The sequence below is a fragment of the Jaculus jaculus genome, chromosome 18 (genome assembly GCF_020740685.1).
Source record: "Jaculus jaculus isolate mJacJac1 chromosome 18, mJacJac1.mat.Y.cur, whole genome shotgun sequence".
NCBI lineage: Eukaryota > Metazoa > Chordata > Mammalia > Rodentia > Dipodidae > Jaculus > Jaculus jaculus.
This window is the reverse complement of record NC_059119.1, coordinates 26,755,258-26,776,153: the sequence shown is the minus strand read 5'-3', so window position 1 is coordinate 26,776,153 and position 20,896 is coordinate 26,755,258. Positions and strand designations below refer to the sequence as shown.

The 20,896-nt window shown below is 42.9% G+C and overlaps 1 protein-coding gene across 1 annotated transcript in view; it reads left to right on the top strand.

Moving 5' to 3' along the window:
* Glud1 (glutamate dehydrogenase 1) overlaps positions 1 to 12,073 on the top strand; it is a 40,334-nt gene extending 28,261 nt beyond the window's left edge. Inside the window, exons 6-13 of the mRNA XM_004658025.2 lie at positions 2,855 to 3,034; positions 3,905 to 4,042; positions 5,028 to 5,165; positions 5,773 to 5,853; positions 7,707 to 7,830; positions 8,686 to 8,777; positions 9,327 to 9,389; positions 10,767 to 12,073. Of these exons, the coding sequence (XP_004658082.1) occupies positions 2,855 to 3,034; positions 3,905 to 4,042; positions 5,028 to 5,165; positions 5,773 to 5,853; positions 7,707 to 7,830; positions 8,686 to 8,777; positions 9,327 to 9,389; positions 10,767 to 10,886 (936 nt within the window). The 3' untranslated portion in view covers positions 10,887 to 12,073. The remainder of the gene's footprint in view (positions 1 to 2,854; positions 3,035 to 3,904; positions 4,043 to 5,027; positions 5,166 to 5,772; positions 5,854 to 7,706; positions 7,831 to 8,685; positions 8,778 to 9,326; positions 9,390 to 10,766) is intronic.
* Positions 12,074 to 20,896: the final 8,823 nt, after the last annotated feature.

Sequence of the window (20,896 nt, the reverse complement as noted above, 5' to 3'; positions counted from 1 at the left end):
CAGGCTTTGGAGAAGAGGAATGTAGAGCTCGGGCATGTTTCCTGAGGTGATATTGCACCGTGGCTTGGAGCATGGGCTGGACGGCAGTCCTGATGCTTGTACCCCCCAGCTCCATGGCCTGGGAGTCTCTCTACCTGTTCGTTCATATACAAGGTGAAGATAATGGCTACCAACATCAGAACTGTTAAGAGGATTAGAGGAAGAATTACGTAATGTACTTAGGAACATTTCACAACTCATAGCACCAAAAAATAATGAAATTATGTAAATTGTACATATCCCATGAAAGGAACTAGAATGTTAGACATTCCCATTCCTAAAAGAGCCACTTCCACATGCCACTTTTTTTTTTTAACAGGTAAGATGCTTAGAGGCATCTTTTGGTTTCTTTTTGTTTGTTTGTTTGTTTATATTTATTTGAAAGAGACAGAGAGAATGGGCACACCAGGGCCTCCAGCTACTGCAAACGAACTGCAGATGCATGTGCCACAATGTATCTGGCTTACATCGGTCCTGGGGAATCAAGCCTAGAACTGGGGTCCTTAGGCTTCACAGGCAAGCATTTAACCACTAAGCCATCTCTCCAGCCCAACTTTATTTTTTTTTAAGATATAGTATTAATAAGTAGTCTCAAACTCATGGTTATCCTCCTGCCAGGATTATACCTTACACCACCCCCTGGCTCATATATGTCATCTTTAACATTAAGTGAGCTCTGAGTGTGCTCTTGCTCTTTTTGAGTAGGACTCTGCACTAAATAGGGCATGTTAATAGGCACTGTATTGACAGCACAGGGAAGTTCTGTGAGGTATTGCCAACTAAACTTCGGACTAGGCTGGTAGGCTAATGCTCTGCTGATGAGAAATCTAAAAACCCAGTCTTAGGTAAAGAAGCTATCATTTTTATTGCTTATATGTAGACACATAAGCCAGAATTCTTTGTCCAGCACCGTCTGCAGTGCAGGGTAGGGAGAGTGTTTCCCCAGCCTCTCTCCTCCAGGACCCAGGACCATTAGGTATGCTGGGGAGCTGAGCAACTGGCATCAGGCCTGACCTCACACAGTATTTTATTCAGCTCTAGCATTTGCATTTTTACTGTTTAGAATCATTTGGCGCCAGGTCTGCAAGTCTGTATTCATAATGTTAATTATTCATGAAAGAAAACTGTGGGAAAACTACTGATTCTGTAAGTGCTCTTACTAGATTATTTTTTTAACTTGCTTTCATCCTTTCTGTTTATTAACAGAATGATGGCAATATAATTCTAAGTTGTTTCTGTAAAAATATTTAAGTAACATGGGTAGAAAACATATGACTTCTTAACTCTCCCAGTGACACACTGTTGGGAGTGGGGATCCGCTGTGAAGATGAAGCACTGGCTAACTAGTTGCCTCCACAGGCGTGCTTTCGCTCTGACTTCATCGTGTCGTTATTTCCTGGTATTAGAAGACGGCCTTTCATTTCTGTTCCATGGTCAATAACATGTCTAGCTGGGCATGGTGGTGCTTACCTTATGTCCCAACACTCAGGAGGCAGAGTTAGAGGATCACATGAGTTCAAGGCCACTCTGAGAATACACAGTGAATTCCAGGTCAACCTGAGCTAGAGCAAGACCATACCTCGAAAATCCCCCCAACATAAAATAAGTCTATCCCACAGTATTCATGTTCCTGTGTTTATAGTGTATGTGATGTTTTGGAATGGAAGCCCTCTCAAACCTTATTTCTAATTATTCCTGTTTTGTAAACAAGAATACATGCACTTATTTAAGTTAAAAGCAAGCCAGGGAGAGGTGGCTTAGCAGTTAAGGTGCTAGCCTGAAAAGCCAAATGCACAAGGTGGCACATGCATCTGGGGTTTATTTGCTGTGGCAGGAGGTCCTGATGTGCCTGTTCATTCTTTGTCTATCCATCTGCATCTTTCTTTCAAATTTTGTTTTGTTTTTTTCGAGGTAGGGTTTCCTAGTCCAGACTGACCTAGAATTCACTATGTAGTCTCAGGGTGGCCTCAAACTCATGGTGATCCTCCTACCTCTGCCTCCCAAGTGCTGGGAGTAAAGATGTGCACAACCACACCCCGTCCCCAAATAAATAATTTTTTTAAAGGCAAAAAGAGGCAGAGAGATGGCTTAGTGGTTAAGGTGCTTGCCTGCAAAGCCTAAGGACCCAGGTTCAATTCCCCAGGACCCACATAAGCTAGATGAAAGTGCCACATGTGACTGGAGTTTGTTTGCAGTGGCTGGAGGCTCTGACATACCTATTCTCTCTGTATTTCTTTCTCTCTCTCTCTCTCTTTCTCTCTCTCTCATAAATAAAGATAATTTTATTTTTAAAAAGGCAAAAGAACCAGGTATTGTGGTGCACTTTTAATCTCAGTACTCAGGAAGCTAAGTAGGAGGATCACTGTGAATTTGATGGTAGCCTGAGACTACACAATGAATTCCAGGTCAGCCTATACTAGAGTGAGACCCTATCTCAAAAAAAAAGACACACAAATACCCACTTTGCAGGGCCCCTGCTGTTACTGTTACCAAAGCCGTGTGTGTGTGTATACATAGACACCAGCCTCTATGTCTTGTCCGTATCAACCAGTTATTACATTTTTCTAAAACCTTTCAATCTTTTTATTTATTTATTTTTGTTTCTTTACTTGTTTGTTTGTTTTTTCGGGGTGCAAACTCAGGTTGTTGGTATAATAAGCACTCAAAAGAGAAAGAAAGATTGAGGCTCTTCATTCTCCTCTTGGAGGATTTTTTTCCTGTTTTTGCATGGTAATGGGCATTGATCCTGGGGCCTAAAAAATACTTGTAGGCATTCACTCCACCCCTGAGCTATATCTCCAGCCCTCTCTTACAGGACATTAATGCACATGCCTGTGTTACTGGTAAACCCATCAGCCAAGGAGGTATTCATGGGCGCATCTCTGCTACTGGCCGCGGTGTTTTCCATGGAATTGAAAATTTCATCAATGAAGCTTCTTACATGAGCATTTTAGGAATGACACCAGGGTTTGGAGATAAGACATTTGTTGTCCAGGTAAAACATTATATATTATGTTTCTTAACATATTTAGATTTGCAACTTTAAATTTTGATGCTTTAGACTTTCGTACCTTGTGGAGTGGTGGTTGTCAGAGTATCTGTATGTCCCTGATGTTTTTTTAACCATCATTGGTTCATCATTGGTTCTCCCATTGATTCATGGGAGAAGAGCTGGTTTCAGATCTCTCACATACATATGAGACTATCACCAACTTTCTTGGTCCTTTGTATTCAGAAGAAGAAAAGGTCTCATAATTACAGTTTTCTAAAACTAATGTGGCTGTGCAGAAAGATTTGCACATTGACCCAAATTGTTAACATATGTCTTACCTGAGGTGTGATTCTACCAGTGTGGTAGTCACTACTGTCATTTTCCCACAAACCAAAACCTCCTCAGGACTCATTTTCACAGATAAGATAGAGGCAAGTCCAAATTACTGATCATAAAAATTTATTGTTAAAAAGAAAATACCCAATACATTGATTCTTATGGCAAAAGCATTTTAAGACTTGCTTTTAAACTAAAAGAATATAGAGCTGGAGATATGGCTTAGCAAGTAAGGCAACATGCCTGCGACGCCTAACCCAGGTTTGATTCTCCAGGTCCCACATAAGCCAGGTGCACATGGTGGCGCATGTGTCTAGAGTTAGTTTGCAGTGGCTAGAGGCCCTGGCATACCAATTCTCCCTCTCTCCTTCCTTCCTTCCTTCATTGTCTCTAATAAATAAATTTTTTAAAAAATAAATCTTTTAGAAAATAATTTAATTAAACTAACAATATAAATTATAATTACAGCCATATTTTGATTTGTACTATCTATACCAGGTCTTTAATTTTTGTGTCATACATAATTGTCCTTTACAGGGATTTGGTAATGTGGGCCTGCACTCCATGAGATACTTACATCGTTTTGGTGCTAAGTGTGTTGGTGTTGGTGAATCTGATGGGAGTATATGGAATCCAGATGGTATTGACCCAAAGGAACTAGAAGACTTCAAATTGGTATGGTCGTCAAATACCTGAATGCTTTGACCACCCTGAAACTTGTAAAATTAAATAAGTCTTATACAAGTCTTTTTCCTTTGCTTTTGATTTTGTTTTGTTTTGTTTTGTTGTATTTTGTTCTTGATTGTTTCGATTTGTTTGTTTGTTTATGGGCAGAGAAAGTGTGTATATGCCCAGACCTCTTGCAGTTGCAAACTTCAGACACACACATCACTTTGTGTGTCTGGCTTCCTTGGGTACTAGAAAATCCAACCCAGACTGTCAGGCAAACAAATGCCTTTAACCTCTAAGCCATCTGCCAGCCTTGGTTTGTTTGTATGTTTTTTTCAAAGTAGAGTCTCACTGTAGCCCAGGCTGACCTGGAATTCTGTAGTTCCAGGCTGGCCTCAAACTCACAGTGGTCCTCCTACCTTTGCCTTCCAAGTGCTGGGATTAAAGGTATATGCCACCACACCTGTCTGGTTTAGTATTTTGTTTTTGTTTTTGTTTTGTTTTGGTGGGGTTTTTTTATTATTTGTTTGTTTGCTTTTTGATTTTTCAAGTTAGGGTCTTGCTCGAGCCCAGGCTGGCCTTGAACTCAAAGCAATCATCCTACCTCTGCCTCCCTAGTGCTGGGATTAAAGGCCTATGCCACCATGTCTGCCTGTTTAGATATTTTGAGACAAGGTCTCACTCTGTGGCCCTGGCTGACCTGAAGCTGGCTGTGTAGACCAGGTTAACTAGAACTTAATCCTTCTGCCTCTGCCTCCCAAGTATTGTTTCATTTTGGTTTTGAGTCAGGGTCTTGTTATATAGTTGGCTTTGTGCTCCCTATGTGGCCCAAACTAGCCCTGAACTCATAGCAGTCCTCCTACCTCACCTGCCTGTCACAGGTATAACAGGTGTGAGCCACTATGCCCAGCTTGCAGAGAGCTTTTCATATATGCATTCCCATAGCAGCACTAAGTACAACCATCAGACTCTAGTTCTCAATTTATTACAGCAACACGGATCAATTCTGGGCTTCCCCAAAGCAAAGGTCTATGAAGGAAGCATCTTAGAAGCTGACTGTGATATACTGATTCCTGCTGCTAGTGAGAAACAGCTGACCAAATCCAACGCACCCAGAGTGAAAGCCAAGGTAAAAACCACTGTGGAAACAAGAATCAATGTCCTCACTATAGAATGACATTAGGGAATACTTTAAAAAACCTGGGGGGGAGGAGAGAGGGTTTTACCATGGGATACTTTTTATAATCATAGAAAATGTGAATAAAAATTGAGAAAAAGAAATCTGATGATTATTTTGTTCTAAGGCAATTATGTTAGTTGTAATTTGTATTCCTTTGGGAGCGTCACTGTGTAATCAGGCCAGCCTTGAACTGGCTGTGTATCCCAGACTCTAGGTGGCAGTCATCCTGCCTTAGCCTCCCAAGTGCTGCGATTACAGGTGTGTGCCAGCACACACAGCTCCTGATGGGTTGTTTTAATGGGTTTATGAAACATGTGCCATAAGCTTTACACTATTACAATATACAGTGTAGTGACTTTATTATATTGACAAAGTTGTGTGACTATTACCAAATTTTAAAAACATAGTTAAGAAGATTAGAGAAATAGAGAGGTAAAGGGCAAACCTTTATAATTTAACTGAGATTATGTTCTTACAGCTCCATACCCGAAACAAGCATCTCTATTGCCTTAGGAAGGTATATTCCCGATATTTCTTTGTCTCTTGACTCTTGTAGATCATTGCTGAAGGTGCCAATGGACCAACCACTCCAGAAGCTGACAAGATTTTTCTGGAAAGAAACATCATGGTTATTCCCGTAAGTCATCTCTGCTTCTCAAGTTTTAGGTGCCCTGGGCATCCAATTGTCTTTTGCTAGCAACTGGGGACAGAAAGGGTGAGCTACTAGTGTCACAACTTGTGGTAAATTCATGCTCTTTATTTTGCTTTTAGGAAAGTAGAGTCAAAGCAGGGCTGGGCTCAGTGCTAAAGCTCTTGCCCAGCACACATGAGGCCCTAGGCCCAGTGCCTAGGGGTGCAATAAGAAAGGAAGATGGAAGCATAGTTAGTATAACAAACCAATCACTGTTTTTTCCTGAACACTTACTTCATCTTCTGGTTCTCATTTGAGCTGTGTAACCTCCTAAAAATCTAATTCTATAAATGTGTGTTGCACTAGAAATTGTAGGTTAAGCTCTTAAGATCTTCTACCCAATTCTTAGCCTTATTCATTTCAAGTGTCTCTTACTGCTTTACTTAAACAGCTACTATGAAGTCAGGTGTAGGGGCACAGGTCTTTAGTCCCAGCACTTGGGAGGCAGAGGTAGGAGGATTGCCATCAGTTTGAGGCCAGCCTGAGACTACATAGTAAATTCAGGTCAGCCTGGACCTGAGGCAGAGTTTTCAGTGGATAAAGCACATGTTACTGGAAGTTAGTGGACTCAGATTGCATCCTGAAGAGTTCTCCCTTGCAAAACATGAATAAGAAATCTAGTTTAGGGGGTTAGGGATAGGAGGAAGAGATGGGAATAAACAAAAATAAATTGTATTTGAAAAGGCTAGAATGAATGATACCTAAATCTCTGTATGCCAACCAAAAATTAAAAATCAAAGACTAGAGACATGGCTTAGCAGTTAAGGCATTTGCTTGTGAAGCCTACGAACCTAGGTTCGAGTCCCCAGGACCCACATAAGCAAGATGCACAGTGACACAAATGTGCAATGTTGCACATGTGCAGAGGGGGGCACATGTGTCTGGAGTTCATTTGCAGAGGCCCTGGTGCACCCATCTCTCTCTCTCACATATACACATACACACACACCAGAGGCTAGAGAAATAGCTCAATGGTTGAAGGCACTTATTTTCAAAACCTGACAGCCTGGGTTCAATTCCCCATTTCCCACACAAAGCCAGATGCACAAAGTGGCTCAGCACATGTGTCTGGAGTTTATTTGCAGGGGCAGGAGGCCCAGGCATGCCAATTTTCTCTTTCATTCACACACACACTCTTAAATAAATATTTTTTTTAAATTGTCATGCATGCCTTTATCAAAAAAAAAAAAAAAAAAAGAAAGAAAGAAAGAGGGCTGGAGAGATGGCTTAGCAGTTAAGTGCTTGCCTGTGAATCCTAAGAACCCCGATTCGAGGCTCGATTCCCCAGGACCCATGTAAGCCAGATGCACAAGGTAGTACATGCATCTGAACTTCATTTGCAGTGGCTTGAGGTCCTGGCACACCCATTCTCTGTCTCTCTCTCTCTCTCTCTCTCTCCCCCTCCCTCTCTGTCTGTTGCTCTCAAATAAATAAATAATAAACAAAACCAATTTTTTTTTAAAGAAAAGGGAAAGGGAAGGGGAAATTCCAGTGATTGGTAAGCAAACCGTTTAGTCTAAGATCATGGTGAGAAGAGGATGGCTGTCACCAAATTAATCAAATAAATCCCTCTCCCAAGAATTGTTTTTTCCCTTTATATAGAAAAGCCTTTAGTTGTATTAGAAATTGGTTAGGGATGTTAAATTAACTGAAACTTCTGATACTATTTAAAATATATTTGCCGGGTTTAAAGTGTAGCTCACCCTGTATTGAAATTGAGGTCTGTGTTCAGTCGTTTCTGTACTGAGAGTCGCCCTCCCTTCATTTCTTTGATGCCTTCTGTGTCATTTTGCATGCAGGATCTCTACTTAAATGCTGGTGGAGTGACAGTGTCTTACTTTGAGTGGTTGAAGAATCTAAATCATGTCAGCTATGGCCGATTGACTTTCAAATATGAAAGGGATTCTAACTACCACTTACTCAGTGAGTTCCCATAATCATGTTCTCTGATCATAGTCATGTGGGGAAATAGGATGCATTTATGAGGGCTTTCTATTCTGTGATGTCTGTTTCTAGAAATATAATCTATCAACTAGTGACATTATAGAGTTGGTCATGGTGTTGCACACCTTTATTCCCGGCACTTGGGAGGCAGAGGTAGGAGGATCACTGTGAGTTCGAGGCCACCCTGAGACTACATAGTGAGTTCCAGGTCATTATACAAACTCTTACTTTAAGACATGAACCCAGCCATTGATACCATCTCTGTATCTTGTTGCTCTCAGAAAAGTCCTAGCTAGCATGTATGCAAATGTCATAATGAAACCCGTTATTTTATATGCTAACTTAAAAAAATATATTTGAAACATCTTACCTAAAAGGGGAGAGGTGCTATTCAGTATAGAAACCTTTTTGAGTCCTCTAGCGAGACTCTTTGTTTTTATTTGACAAGAGTAAGTGCCACAGTTCAGACCAGAATTTCTCATGAGGCTGAACTAAGACCAAGACCTCCGGTGGTGCTCCTGTGCTCAGCCCTGAGTCTGCTGAAGCACTCTGTGTCTGTTCTTTTTCCCTCAACATTTTCTTTTGAACAGAGCCAAGGAAAGAAAACCCTGGCAATGGGTGTTATGGAAACAGAGCAGTGACCTAAATTCCCATTTATATAGAAATTTGGCAAGGCCTTCTCTATTTTAACTGAGTTTTTAAGGATTAACCGGTTTATGTCACTAAGTTGAGGCTTTCAAAAACTGTTCATTTTGAAGTTATAGACATACTTGGGAGCTATTTTCCCCCTTTTCTATCAGCAGAATCTTACCTTGTTATCTTCACTTTTGATAGTGTCTGTTCAAGAGAGTTTAGAAAGAAAATTTGGCAAGCATGGTGGAACTATTCCTGTTGTGCCCACAGCAGAATTCCAGGACAGGATATCGGTGAGTATGGTGACAGGAGCGTGTGACCCGTGCTCCTTACCCTGTCTGTCTTTCACACAGGCTGAGTAAATTAACTGCAGCCACAGTTGTATGACTTGTGCATTTTCCACTCCTCCATTAATTCCATTCTTAAAATGATGGCTAACTTAAACTAATAATTAGTCTGACTCTTGGTACATCTTGCAGTACAGAGGACATAACCATGAAGAATTGTTGTGTATTTGCATTGTCTTTTTGCACGAGTGCATGTGTGTGTGTGATGCTAATCTGACTGCTTGCCTTCAGGTCTCTTGGTGGTGCCCTTCTGTGTTCACTATTGCATCATGATTGTATTGCATGAGTATTTGTTGTTCATATCATTAAAACTAAATTGTAGCAAAAAATGTAACTATTTCAGCAAGTGTCAAGGTACTCTGGCTTGGTATTGTACTTTGACACTCTACAGAAACTTAATATCTTTAGCTGCATGGTGACTAGAGACACAAAGCATATCCTCATGTGTTTTACTAAACTAGTATTTTGATTTTTTTTTTTTTTTTTTCCTAACAGGGTGCATCAGAGAAAGACATTGTGCATTCTGGCTTGGCCTACACAATGGAGCGTTCTGCTAGGGTATGTGTACAGATGGTGTTTGCCTTTCTGCTAGTGACTCAAAGCGCAGCTCGACCATGTTATCTGAACAGTCACATGTGTGTTGTAGTGGTGGAAAATAGCAGTCTGTTACACGGTTCCTATTTATGTGCAGGACAACATGTGCCTTTTCAGCTTCAGTTGATGAGCACTTTTGTCATTCAATGAATATGGTTACCACACTTTGGGAATAAGGCCATACTAACTGAGGAAGGAATTATTGGCAGCTGGCTAAGTGATCAGGTAGTTGATCCATCTCTACATTATACCCCCCCCCAAAAAAAAAACAGGGGATGTAGCTCAGTTGATAAAACATTTGCCTTGCCCACAAAGCCACCTTACTATAGAATTTGGTTTAGGTAAGAGGTACTTGTTTGTTGGAGTTTGTTTTGGGGGGAGTTGCCCCTTATTTCAAGCATGGCTTTAAACAGTCTTGAGTCCAGTTTTTCTGACTTCTCAGCCTCAGGTTTTATCTGCTTGACTTCCAGGTTGAAGCTGCATAGACAGATTGTGGCAGGAAAGGTGGGGCTACTTAGTATTTCACTGGGTTCCATGTAACCCAGTTGGCCTTGAACTCATTATGTAGCCAAGGAGGATACTGAGTTTTAATCCTCCTACCTCCATTTTCCAAGCATTGTGATTTTAATTTAGATATGACTTTTTGGTTTTTCGAGGCAGGGTCTCACTCTGGTCCAGGCTGACCTGGAATTAACTCTGTAGTCTCAGGGTGGCCTTGAACTCATGGCGATCCTCCTACCTCTGCCTCCCGAGTGCTGGGATTAAAGGCGTGCGCCACCACGCCCGGCTCTAGATATGACTTTTTTAAAATTTAATTTATTAGTTTTCTTTTCAGCAAATACAGGCAATTTGGTACCATTGTTTAGGTTCATCCATGATCTACCCCCTCCCAATGGACCCTCCTTGTTGATGTAAATGAGTCGTGCATTAGATATGACTTTTAAAAACTACTAAATTCATTCTTTTAAAGTATACAATTCATTGGCCTATATCATATTCACAAGGCAGTGTAACTTTTATTACTGAAATTATAGAATGTCTTTATTGCCGTGTTCTTGGTTACTTTAAACAGTCACTAAGTATATGATAGGAAACTCACTCCAGGTAACAGGAGAGACCATTCACTTCTTGATACTGCCTACACAATAATTGTTCATATTTATTCTAAAGAATTTTCCCCTCCTGCTAAAGATGGTTCTGCTGCTCCACTCCCTTGGTTTTGGCTGTCTGAGTTCTGCAGTCCCCGAGTGGTGGGCTGATTTGTTCCATGCCTCCACATACCTGGTGTGCTCACTGCCCAGCTTGAGTCACATGGTCTTCACAGCTTTTTCTCTTTTTCAGCAAATCATGCGCACAGCCATGAAGTACAACCTGGGCTTGGACCTGAGAACTGCTGCCTATGTCAATGCCATTGAGAAAGTCTTCAAGGTGTACAATGAAGCTGGTGTGACCTTCACATAGAAAGGTCACAGCTGACTTCCTCAGCACCCTCTTCACTTGTAACTTCTGCAGACCTATCACAAGTTTACATGTAACCACAGCAATCTTCCTTGTGACTCATTAGCTAACGGACGCTTCTCAACAAGTCAACCTGACTCAGCCTGTGAGGAAGAAAAGAATAGTTAGAGGATCATGTACAAGCTGTTAAGTGTAAAAGTAGGAAACATGCACAGCAGAGAGCCACTTAGGTATCCTGCCTTTAAATAACGTACCTTCTTCCTGGCTACACCGCCTTGCTCGGGCTTCTTCCCAACAGGGCCAGCACTGCTGCCGGGGAGGACAGTCGCATGTGCTCAGTGACTTTTGCTCTGGACAGTTCTGGGACATGTTAGGATTTGACATGTGTAAGAAGTAGGTGTGAAAGTAGCAGGATCCTCAAGTGAGCTACTGGTATTTTACATCAAATAACTCAGTTTTATAAGTCGCAAATAAAAGCAAGCTGTCTTTTACACACTTTATTCTTCCAGAGTAAGATAAGTACATGCTGCTGTAATAAAATTGCCTTTAATCACTTAACAAGCCTAACTTCAACTCAAGCAGTGAATGCCTGTAAACATAATAAATGAAAAAAGCTAGTATTTTTATATCATGTAAACTACCATTTATAGCTTATCAGTCCATGAATTGTTGTCCTGCAAGAATAAAAGGTCCTATGAAGAACTCTTCATACCTCAAAATGATGGAGACTTGGGGAATTTGTTAACTACAATTATGACATAACCCAAAGAGTATAGTAAACCATTTTTTATCATGTGACTTACTTGCTCTTCATTTCTGAAGATCTGTTGTATTGAGTAATTGAACCATAATTTGAGTATCCCCAAAAAAACAATACTTGGGCTCCCTGTTGAGAGTCTGGAGGGCTCTGAGTGCGGCCAGTGGCCCAGTCTCACCCTGGCTATGTCCTGATTTTTCAGAGGTTTTGCATTCTGCCCTCAGCTGCCTGGGATTGACTGTTTTGTTTGGGAAGCAAATTGGCCAGGGCCTTTTGAACAGTAGTGTCCCAGTGAAGTACTCGATATTATTTATGTAAGAATGAGCACTTTTTTTTAAAACCAATAATACCCTTTCAGAAATTTCTAACTACTTTGTAACTGCATGATTAACCTGGTGATAAAAGCAGTTATTAAAAGTTTACCTTTTCCAAAGTTTGTTTCTTCTGTTTCCATATTTGATAATTTCTTAGTAAATGATAGAACAATGAAAGTTCAAAAAGTTCTATAACTGCCTGTGTCACTTTACCTTCTATATTATAAGCTGCTCAGATTTATATTCCTGAATTCTTTTTTTTCTGTTTTTTTAAATATATTTTATGTATTTGAGAGAGAGAGAGAATGGACACACCAGGGCCTCCAGCCGCATGTACCTCCTTGTGCATCTGGCTTACGTGGGTCATGAAGAATCAAACCAGGATCCTTTGGCTTTGCAGGCAAACTCCTTAACTGCTAAGCCATCATTCTTTTGTGTTTAATTTTATTATGCAATGTCAAAGCTATTCTTGGGGACAAGAGGTTATAATGCCAGTATGCTAATAGAATTTCTGGTGCCTATTGTGTTTGTTTGAGATAATCGTGTAGCCCAGCCTGGCCTCAAACTCACTATGTATATAGCTGAGCCTGGCCTTGATCTTGTGATCCTTCTGCTTTAAACCCCTGAGTGCTGGAGTTACCAACCCTTGACTTCTTGGTTCCTTTTAAATAAAAGGAAATCCTGTTTGAAGCAATTTGGCCACATAATTTAACAGCTATTTAAGATAATACCTTGGAGATGTAAACCGGTATGGAGGTTGCTATTTTAAAAAGGAGGGGTAGGCTGGAGAGATGGCTCAGTGGCTAAGGCTCTTGCCTGAAAAACTTAAGGACCTAGGATTGATGTCCCAGGACGCACGTAAGCCAGATGCACAAGATAGATGGTACATGCCTCTGGAGTTCATTTGCAGTGGCTGGGGGCCCTAACGTGCCCATTCTCTACTTCCCCCCACTCTTTCCCTCTTCCCTTCCCTCTTTCTCTGTCTCTTTCAAATAAATAAAAATAAAATACTTAAAAAGATATGACATAAAAAAAATAGGGCTGGAGGTATGGTTCAGCAGTTAAGGTGCTTGCCTACAAAGCCAAAGCACCCAAGTTCTCCCCAGTACCCCTGTAAAAGTCAAATGCACAAGGCGGCACATGCTTCTGGAGTTTGTTTGCACTGACTAGAGGCCCTGGGATGCCCATTCACACACACACACACTCCCCCCCTTCTCTCTTCCTCCCTTCCTCCCTCTCCCTCCCTCCCCCTCTCTCCCTCTCCCTCATTCCTCCTCTCAAATAACTAAATAAAATAAAAACTCAAAATGGGACTGAGGATACAGCTCAGTTGATATAATGTCTGTCTAGGCTGCATGAAGCCCCAGCTTCAATCCCCAGCATGACAAACAGAATAGTGATAGGTGCCTATAATCTTAGCTCTCAGGAGGAACAGACTTTCAAGGTTATCCTTACACATGGTTAGTTGGAAGCCAGCCTTGGCTAAGAAACTGTCTCAAAAATAAATAAATAAATAAAGCCAAGTGTGGGGCACACCTTTGATCTCAGCTCTCAGGAGGCAGAGGTAGGAAGGAGGATAACTGTGAGTTGGAGGCCTCCCTGAGACTACAGAGTAAATTCCAGGTCAACCTTGGCCTGAACAAAACCTTACCTTAAAAAATTAAAAAAAAAAAAAAATGGGGCTGGAGAGATGGCTTGGAGGTGAAGGCACTTGTCTGTAAAACCTAAGGGCCCATGTTCAACATTCCAGATCCCACATAAGCCAGATGCACAAAAGTGAGGCAAGCACAAGGTTGCACATGCCCATTAGGTGGCACAGGCATCTGGCATTTCATTGCAGTGGCACGCCAGTTGGTCTCAATTTAAAAAAATTACATGAGCCGGGCGTGGTAGCGCACGCCTTTAATCCCAGCACTCGGGAGGCAGAGGTAGGAGGATCGCCGAGAGTTCGAGGCCACCCTGAGACTACATAGTGAATTCCAGGTCAGCCTGAGCCAGAGTGAGACCCTACCTCGAAAAACCAAAAAAAAAAAAAAAAAAAATTACATGAAGAGAGAATTACTGTATGATCCTATGCCACACTTGGGACTATACTTGTGTACCCTTGTTTCCTGTAGAAGTGTGGACAGTAACCAAGATGGGAACGCCCCTGTAGATTTCTTACACAAGAGCTGGAGCTCAGGTCTTCATGTTTGCACAGCAAGTGTTCACTCACCGAGTTATCTCCCCAGCCCAGTAATGGACTTTTATTTGGCCATAAAGAATGAAACGAGGGGATGGAGAGATGGTTTAGCAGTTAAGGCACATGCATGCAATGCCTAAGGACCCAGGTTTGATTCTCCAGGTCCCACATGTGCCAGATGCACACGGTGGCACATGCATCTGGAGTTCATTTGCATGGCTACAGGCCCTAGTGCACCCATTCTTTCCCTCTCTGTCTCTAAAAACGAAATAAAAATTTAAATGGGAAAGTGTGGGGGTGGGGAGGGAGGGAATTACCATGGGATATATTTTATAATCATGGAAAATGTTAATAAAAATTTTTTAAAAAAATTTTTTTTAAAGAATGTGGGCAGGGCATGGTGGCGCACGCCTTTAATCCCAGCACTCTGGAGACAGAAGTGGGAGGATCACCGTGAATTGGAGGCCACCCCCTGAGGCTCCATAGTGAATTCCAGGTCAGCCTGGGCTAGTGTGAGACCTTACCTCAGAAAACAAACAAACAAAAAGAATGAAACACAGCTTGAGAGATGGCTTAGTAGTTATGGATTCTTGCCAACAAAGCCTAAGGACCCAGGTTCAATTATCCAGTACCCACATAAGCCAGTTGCACAGGGTGGCGCATGAAACTGGAGTTCATTTGCAGTGGTTAAAGGCCCTAGTGTGTCCATTTGTCTCTAATAAATAAAATGTTTATTAAAAAGAATGAGGGCTGGAGAGATGGCTTAGCAGTTAAGACACTTGTCTGCAAAGCCAAAGGTTCCAGGTTCAACTCCCCAGGACCCCCGTAAGCCAGATGCACCCATCTGGAGTTCATTAGCAGTGGCTGGAGGCCCTGGCCCACCCATTCTCTCTCTCTCTCTTTCTCAAATAAATAAAAATATTTTTTAAAAAGAAATGATTTCCTTTGCAGGAAAATGGATGAAGCTGGAGATCATCTTGGTAAATGAAATAAACTATTCAGGTAGACTTTCCTTCATACACAAAATCTAGATATGAATCCATATGAGGGCTGGGGACATTGCTCGGTACTTTGCTTGTTTACAAAGCTTGTTTGTTCTTGCAGTGGCAAGTGACTTACTCATACCCACTCTCAGATGAAATACAGAGGACATTGAGAGCTGAAGGGACTGCTCAGTAGATGAAGGCCTGAGTGCATTCCCCAGCACCCATGTAAAAAACCTAGGTGTAGCACAGCCATGCATCCCTGTAAACCCAGACCTGAGATAGTGGAGAGCAGGGAATCTGAGGCTCGTGCTCAGCTAGTCTGGGTGAAATGGCAGCTCCTGGTTTAGGGAGAGACACCATCTCAAGGAAATAACAGAGGTGGGCACGTGTTCTCTGGCCTCCGTGCATGCATCTGCTACACACAAATGCCATGAAAAATAGTTACACAGCAGGCTGGAGAGGTGGCTCAGTGGTTTAAGACACTTGCCTGAAAAGCCTAATGACCTGAGTTCGAGTCCCCCAGTGCCTACGTAAATGCAGAGGATGCACAAGGTGGCACATACATCTGGAGTTCGTTTGCAGTGACTAGAGGCCCTGGTGTGCCCATTTCTCTCTCTCTGTGTCTCTCCCAAAAATATGAGGGGGAGGAAATATAACTCATGTTTTCTTACAGAATATAGATTATAAATGAGATGAAAGCATAGGGAGGTAAGAGGAGCATGGAAGGGCGATAGGGATCAAAACAGCAGAAGAGTCATAGGGAGGCTGAGCTAGCAAGGCTCATGCCTTTAATGCCAGCACTCAAGAGGCTGAGGTAGGAGACCTGCCTGAATTGGTGACACCCTGCTTCAAAATAAAGAATGAGGGCTAGAAAGATGGCATAGCAGTTAAGGTACGTGCCTATGAAGGCTAAGAACCCAGGTTCAATTCTCCAGGTCCCACGTAAGCCAAATGCACATGGTGGTACAAGCTTATGGAGTTTGTTTGCCCTGGCCCTGGCACACCCATTCTCTCTCTCTCTCTCCCGCCTCTCTCTGTCTCTAATAAATACATAAAAATACATCTTAAAGAAAGAGAGAGAGAAAGAAAGGAAGAAAAGGAAGGAAGGAAGGAAGAAAAGAGCTGAGCATGGTGGCTCACGCTTTTAATGCCAGCACTGGGGATGCTGAGGTAGGAGGATCTCTGAGTTCAAGGCCGGCCTGAGCCTAATTCTAGGTCAGCCTGGGCCCAGGCTCTCCCCTTCTCCGAGCAGGATCCAGGTCGTAGGTATTCTGCAGTTGGCCTTTGAGGAGTGGATGCATTTTCCCCAGCGGGTCGCTGGATGTTGGTGGTTGTCACGCGAGGGTAGCGTGGGCCCGCAGGCGTGGCAGGACTGCCCCCTCGGTGTTGTGGGCGGTGGCCGGGCCACGTGGTTGGCTGCGGAGGGTGTTCCTGGGGCAAGCACAAGACGGACTAACTCAAAATCCACAAGCTCACCTATGGAGGGATGTGGTTTTGCTGGCCTGCAGTGGCCAGAGTAGATCAGAACAGTTGGGAGACCTGCCCCATCCATCCTGGGCTGGAGCAAGACCCCACCTCAAAAAACCAAAGAATAAACAAATGATGATGATGGGAAAAGAAAGGGGTTTTTATGCAGAATCTGCGGTATATACATGAAGGCACAGGGAGACTAGGGAAAAGAAGGGTAACAGGCTTAAAAGTGTTATAACAAAGTCCATTGTTTTGCACACTAAGAAAATAATTTGGGGGACTGGAGAGACAGCTCAGCAGTTAAGGTGCTTGCCTGAAAAGCCTAGCAACCGGGGTTCAATTCCACAGTATCCACCTAAAGCCAGATGCACAAGGGGGCACATGCATCTGGAGTTCATTTGCAGTGGCTGGAGGCCCTAGCACCCACATTCTCTATCTGCAAATAAAGAAAAACAACTAATTTGGGGACTGGAGAGATGGCTCAGTGGCTAAAGGCTGTTGCTTGAAAAGCCCAGGTTTAATTCCCTAGTACTCATGTAAATCCAGATGTACAAAATGGCACATACAACTGGAGCTCATTTGGCTGTGGTAAGAGGTCCTGGCACTCCCACACTCTCAATGTTTTATTTGTTTGAGAGAAAAAGAGGCAGCTAGAATGGGCAAGTCAGGGCCTCCAGCCACTGCAAATCAGCTCCAGAACGCATGCACCACCTTGTGCATCTAGCTTCACGTGGGTACCGGGGAATAAAACCTGGGGGTCCCTAGGTTTTGCAGACAAGCAGTCCAACCACTGAGCCATCTCTCCAGGCCCTCCCTCAAAAGGTCTCTAGCCTAGGCTGGCTTGGAATTCATTAGGTAGTCTCAGGGTGGCCTTGAACTCACAGTGATCCTCTTACCTGTCTCCCAAGTGCTGGGATTAAAGACATGTGTCACCACACCACACCCAGCTCTAATTTCTTTTTTTCTTTCTTTCTTTTTCTCTCTCTTTTTTTTTTTTTTTTTTTTTTTTTTTTTAAGTAGGGTCTTGCTATATAGCCCAGGCACCTGGAATTCACTAAGTAGTCCCAGGGTGGCCTTGAATTTTCCGCCATCTTCCTACATCTGCCTTCTGAGTACTGGGATTAAAGGCATGTGCCAACATGCCCAGCCTAAATTTTGTTTTTTGGTTTGGGTTTGGTTTGGATTTTTTTGTTGTTTGTTTGTTCTTTCGAGGCAGGGTCTCACTCTAGCTCAGGCTGACCTCTATTCACTATGTAGTCTCAGGGTGGCCTCAAACTCAGTGATCCTCCTACCTCTGCCTCCTGAGTGGTGGGATTAAAGGCGTGTGTCACCATATATATATATATATGTTAATTTCTGACAACTTCTATACTTACAGACAATAAACCATGATATTTTCCTCTCCTCCCCCACTTTGCCCTTCACAACTCCACTCTCCATCATATCCCCTCCCTCTCTCCACTGGTCTTTCTTTTAATTTGATGTCATCATCTTTTTCTCCTATTATGAGGGTCTTGTGAAGGTATTGCTAGGCACTGCAAGGTCATGGATATTGAGGCCAATTTCTGCCTGGACCATTGCATTGTGAGAAGTGGTACCCTTTCTTTGGCTCTTACATTCTTTCTGCCACCTCTTCCGCAATGGACCCTGAGCCTTGGAGGATGTGAGATGTTTCAGTGCTGGACACTCCTCCATCCCTTCTTCTCAGCATTATGTTGCCTTTTGGGTCATCCCAGTGGTCATTGCCATCTGAAAAGAGAAGCTTCTCTAACCAAAAGTGAGAGTAGCATTAATATATGAATATGAACATTGAGCATAGTGCTTTCGGGACAATTTGGTGAGAATAATATATGCATTTATCCAGACAAGAGCAGAGCCTTAATTTTTTAAAAATTAAGATGGGTGTGGTGGTGAACACCTTTAATCCTAGCCCTTGGGAGGCAGAAGTAGGAGGATCACCGTGAGATCAACGTCAACCTGAGACTACATAGTGAATTCTGGGTCAGCTTGGGATAGAGTGAGATCCTACCTCAAAAACATAAAATTTTAATAAAATAAAGAATTGGGAAAATGACTCAGTGGTTAACATTACTTGTTGACCAGAATTCAAATCCCCAGAATCCACGCAAAGGGAGACACAATTAGCTCACACATCTACAGCAATGAGAGGTAAAATCAGGAGACAACAGAAGCACAAAAAGTATGGAGTTGAGGGACTGTAGTGATGGCTTAGTGGTTAAGGTTCTTGCTTGTGAAGCCTAAGGACCCATGTTCAATTCTCCAGGTCCCACATAGGCCAGATGCACAAGTGGTACATAAGTCTGGGGTTCATTTACAGTGGCTAGAGGCTCTGGTGCACACATCTCCTCTCTCTCTTTCTCTCTCTCTCTCTCTCTCCCTCTAATAAATAAATTAGTAAATGAAAAACATTTTTTAAAAAGGAAAAAAAGTATTGAGTTGATTGTGATGGCTCACACCTGTAATCCCAGAATTGGGCAGGTGGAGGAAGGATCAAGAACTCAAGGTCATCTTTGATTACAGTCCAGGGCCAGCCTGGGCTATGTGAGGCCCCGTGTCAAAACAAAAGCATAGTGGTTCACACCTTTAATCCCAGCACTCGCAGAGATAGGACAACTGCCATGAGTTTGAGGGCCACCCTGACATTACATAGTGAATTCCAGGTCAGCCTGGGCTAGAGTGACCCTACCTTGAAAAAAAAAAAAAGCCAGGTGTGGTGGCACACACCTTTAATCCCAGCACTCAGGAGGCAGAGGTAGGAGGATCACAGTGAGTTTAAAGCCACCCTGAGACTATGTAGTGAATTTCAGGTCAGCCTGGGCCAGAGTGAGACCCTACCTTGAAGAAAAAAAAGGAGTAGATGTTCAGTTGGATTAAATCCATAAGTGCTGATGTAGAAAGAAGAGAGAGGTAAGTTAGTCAGTTGGCCAGCTCTCCGAATGACCCATAAATGTTCATTCTTAAAAATATTATTTATTTATTTATTTGAGAGGGAGAGAATAGGCATGCCAGGGCCTTTAGCCACTGCAAACAAACTCCCGATGCATATGCCACCTGGCTTTACATGAGTACTGGAGAACTGAACTCAGGTCCTTAAGCTTCGCAGACAAACACCTTAACCACTGAGCCATCTCTCCAGCTATTCTTGACTCCTACATACACCAGCTTCATTTTCTGCCCAGTGCCAACTGCAAAGGGTATAAGAAATGTCTAGGGTTATCCAAACATATGCCTGTGGTAATAGCAATGATATTCATAGGCTATCGTTAAATAGACCTTTCAAGAATGTTGGGATCCCAGACATCATTATAATTTGTTGTTGTTGTTGTTTTGTTTTGTTTTTCGAGGTAGGGTCTCAATCTGGCCCAGGCTGACGTAGAATGAACTATGTAGTCTCAAGGGGGGCCTCATAAATTCTGAGACCCAGAAAACTGGCGCAGACTGTCTGGTGCCCTCTCTTAAACTCATCCTCTATGATGGTAAAAGCTGCTGAGATCTTGCATTCTTTTCTTCTTAGAACACATTCATGTTGACCATAACCTTAGCTGATTAGCAGAATCTTGGTTAGATGAACACAGAGGGGCCTGAGATTTGCCAAAAGGTCAAAGTGAGCCCCTGAAAGCCAGCTGCCGTGCCAGTTTGTACATAAGCCAAGCCGGGCTAAGCTGTCTCTGGAAAGCCGTGTTCTCCCTGAGAGCTCTAGAGGCAGCTTCAGAGTCCTTCAGACAAACGCAGTGGTCTCAAAACCCCAACCTCAGGCGGCACCGTGGAAGACAGTAGAGCAGGCACACTCCAAGAATTGGGCCTTTAGTGAAATCGCTGTTGAGCAAAAGAACTGCTGGAACTCTGGAGTCCAGTCAAACACTGAAGGTGGCCAAGACAGGGCTTGCTGAAGAAGGCTGGAAACATGCAGTGAGCCTCAGTCTTTCACATAGCAGCTACCATTTCCTGTTTTTTAAAACAAATTATCGGCCTCGGGCTGGAGACATGACTTAGCGATTAAGCGCTTGCCTGTGAAGCCTAAGGACCCCGGTTCGAGGCTCGACTCCCCAGGACCCACGTTAGCCAGATGCACAAGGGGGCCCACGCGTCTGGAGTTCATTTGCAGTGGCTGGAGGCCCTGGCGCGCCCACTCTCCTCTCTCTCTCTCTCTCTCTCTCTCTGACTTTTTCTCTCTCTGTCGCTCTCAAATAAATAAATAAACATAAAAAAATTTTTGAATTATCGGCCTGGAGTGGTGGCGCACGCCTGTAATCCCAGCACTCAGGAGGCAGAGGTAGGTGAGT